General features: G+C 30.6%; 1 protein-coding gene across 1 annotated transcript; it reads right to left on the bottom strand.

Moving 5' to 3' along the window:
* Positions 1-855: 855 nt before the first annotated feature.
* LOC111638639 lies at positions 856-2,000 on the bottom strand. Its single transcript, XM_023384390.1, has 3 exons — positions 1,870-2,000; positions 1,652-1,785; positions 856-1,308 (listed from the first exon to the last, which is right to left on the bottom strand). Exons 1-3 carry the CDS (start codon positions 1,901-1,903, stop codon positions 856-858), a joined length of 621 nt encoding a protein of 206 aa, XP_023240158.1. The 5' UTR covers positions 1,904-2,000.
* Between the last annotated feature and the right edge of the window lie 265 nt (positions 2,001-2,265).

The raw sequence follows: 2,265 nt of genomic DNA, 5'->3' as shown, positions 1-2,265 counted from the left end.
GTCTTCACTGCAAACATGAAAAAATTTTAGCCAAAAACTACCGCGTAAAAATTCACAAAAACAATTATTCGATAATACAGAATTGTTTTTTTTCCTAGACGTAAGTAACTACGGTATTAAAAAATTTTTAACCAAAACGGAAATGAGAAAAACTTTTGGGAAAATAATTACAATTTTAATCACTCCTATGGCTCATTGCAAAAGGTAAAGGAGCCGAAACCAAAAGCACTCTAGTGTAAGGATAATTTAAGGTGGAGAGCATATAATTTCAATGAAAAAAATATTAAAACTGTGATGTCGCAATAAATATATGCTCGTTTTTATTTATGAATTTGTTTTTGAGTAAATTGCTTCCGAAATTCTCTGTCTCTTATTTCCATACTTCATCCGTTATATGATAATTAGTACATAAGTCCCATAAAAGGTGTTGCAGACAGGTGAGAAAACGTGCACCTGTGTTTCCAGAATAACACAGCAGCATTTAGAATCCCCGACTGTAGGGAGCTCCGTCGTCTACTTACATTACATTTTGCTTCCGAGTCCCGAAAAGTGGGAACACATTAAATGCGCTCTGCACATACTTGCACGAACTCGTGCAAGAACTACAACGTAAAAACGCGTTTAAGCAGGAACAACGTTTTATTTATTCGCTTGTCACATCTCATCCGGATAATTCGGTGTTAAATGCGACTTAAAAACATCATTTAGCTGATTAAGGTCATTTGCAAGGAGTTATAAGAATGTTTTCTTGGAAAAGAATGAAATCAACCAGAAATCTATATTTATATGAAGTAGAATTAAATTTTTATTTTTTTATATTCTCGTAAATTTACATCGAGAATAATTTATGACTGATTAACTTGGAAAGGGACACCTTGCTTCCATATCTCCACTAAGAATTTTCAATAATGTTACAAAATTACTTGTGGTACTGGAGAAAATACCCTCTTTTAGATTATTTGCAATAGATGAAATATTTAATGCTAGAATATCATTGAACAAATCGCAATTGGTAACTCCAGCACGGATATCGATGTAAATGACAATAATACATTCGTATACTTTAGTTATCCAATCGTTAAAATAATCTTTTAACACAGCGTATACTCTACGCGAAAATAGTTTCGAAAGACATTGCTGCACTCTGACTACATTAGGCGTGTCATTTCTGTAACAAACTTTATTTAACAGGCACGAGATGTTTGTAACGATTGACGTCATACTACTTTCGCTGTCTATTTCTTTTTCACAGCCGAGTGAAGGGAACGTACTCGAATTCAAACATTCCGGTAACCCAGTCGTTATATTCTGAAAATATCAAGAAAAACTGAAATTTAAAAAGGTAATCTCTGACTGCTTTTCAAGATTTGTGCATATAATTTCTAGTTAATGAATATTCTGAAATTAAACAACAATTATGAATTCAAAAATTGTCTTTCTTACAAAGACCGTTTAATTACGTTATTTTAATAAATATGACTCGGTCGTTAGGAACATAAAACAACACGTGTTAAATGAGATTTAGTACATAAATGTTCTAGCTCTAGAAATAGAACAAACAGGTTTGTATACTAACTTAACAGTATTGCATACTAAAACATTATATAATATTAATTATTTTGGCCTATATTATATAAGGATTTTTACTTACAACAATAATTTCTTTCAACTCTTCAGGCAACGTAGAGAGTAAATTATCAGATGGCAGTAAAGGGGTCAAAATTGTCACAACATTTTCAATTATACTATCAAGCGCACAATTTCCACGTTGTATTGGAATTAAAGCTTAAAAGTAACGATAGATTTATTGTCAGAAAAATATTTAGAAGAAACAAATTTTACTAATTTACGAAAAAAATAAATAATTACTTAAAATGAAAAACGACAGCAAGAACTTCGTCATGATTCTACTTGCAACTGGACAGCATTAAAAGAAATGAATAACTTACAACTTCAATTAGTTCGGACGGACAACACTAATTTAGCCTATATACTTCAACGTGTACAAGTAGAGATTTGACGTCATACAGATGTAAAGCACAATATTTGCATCTGTTCCAACTGGAAATTCTACATACGTGTTTTTTTAAAATATTTTTAAAAATAAAAAAATAAAATTACGAATTTTTTATTTAAATTTTGACGAGACTTAAAATATTTACTTACTTGAAAAAAAAATTAGTCATTTTAAAATTTCCGAATGAAACTACATACAAAGCAGCAATTATTTATTGTGACATGCTAGGCGGCAAGTTTTAATTCTAT

This window comes from Centruroides sculpturatus, unplaced genomic scaffold, assembly GCF_000671375.1.
Source record: "Centruroides sculpturatus isolate CEXI.00-Female unplaced genomic scaffold, Cexi_2.0 scaffold142, whole genome shotgun sequence".
NCBI lineage: Eukaryota > Metazoa > Arthropoda > Arachnida > Scorpiones > Buthidae > Centruroides > Centruroides sculpturatus.
Note: the sequence above shows the minus strand (reverse complement) of the source record. Positions and strands in the feature narration are given on the sequence as shown.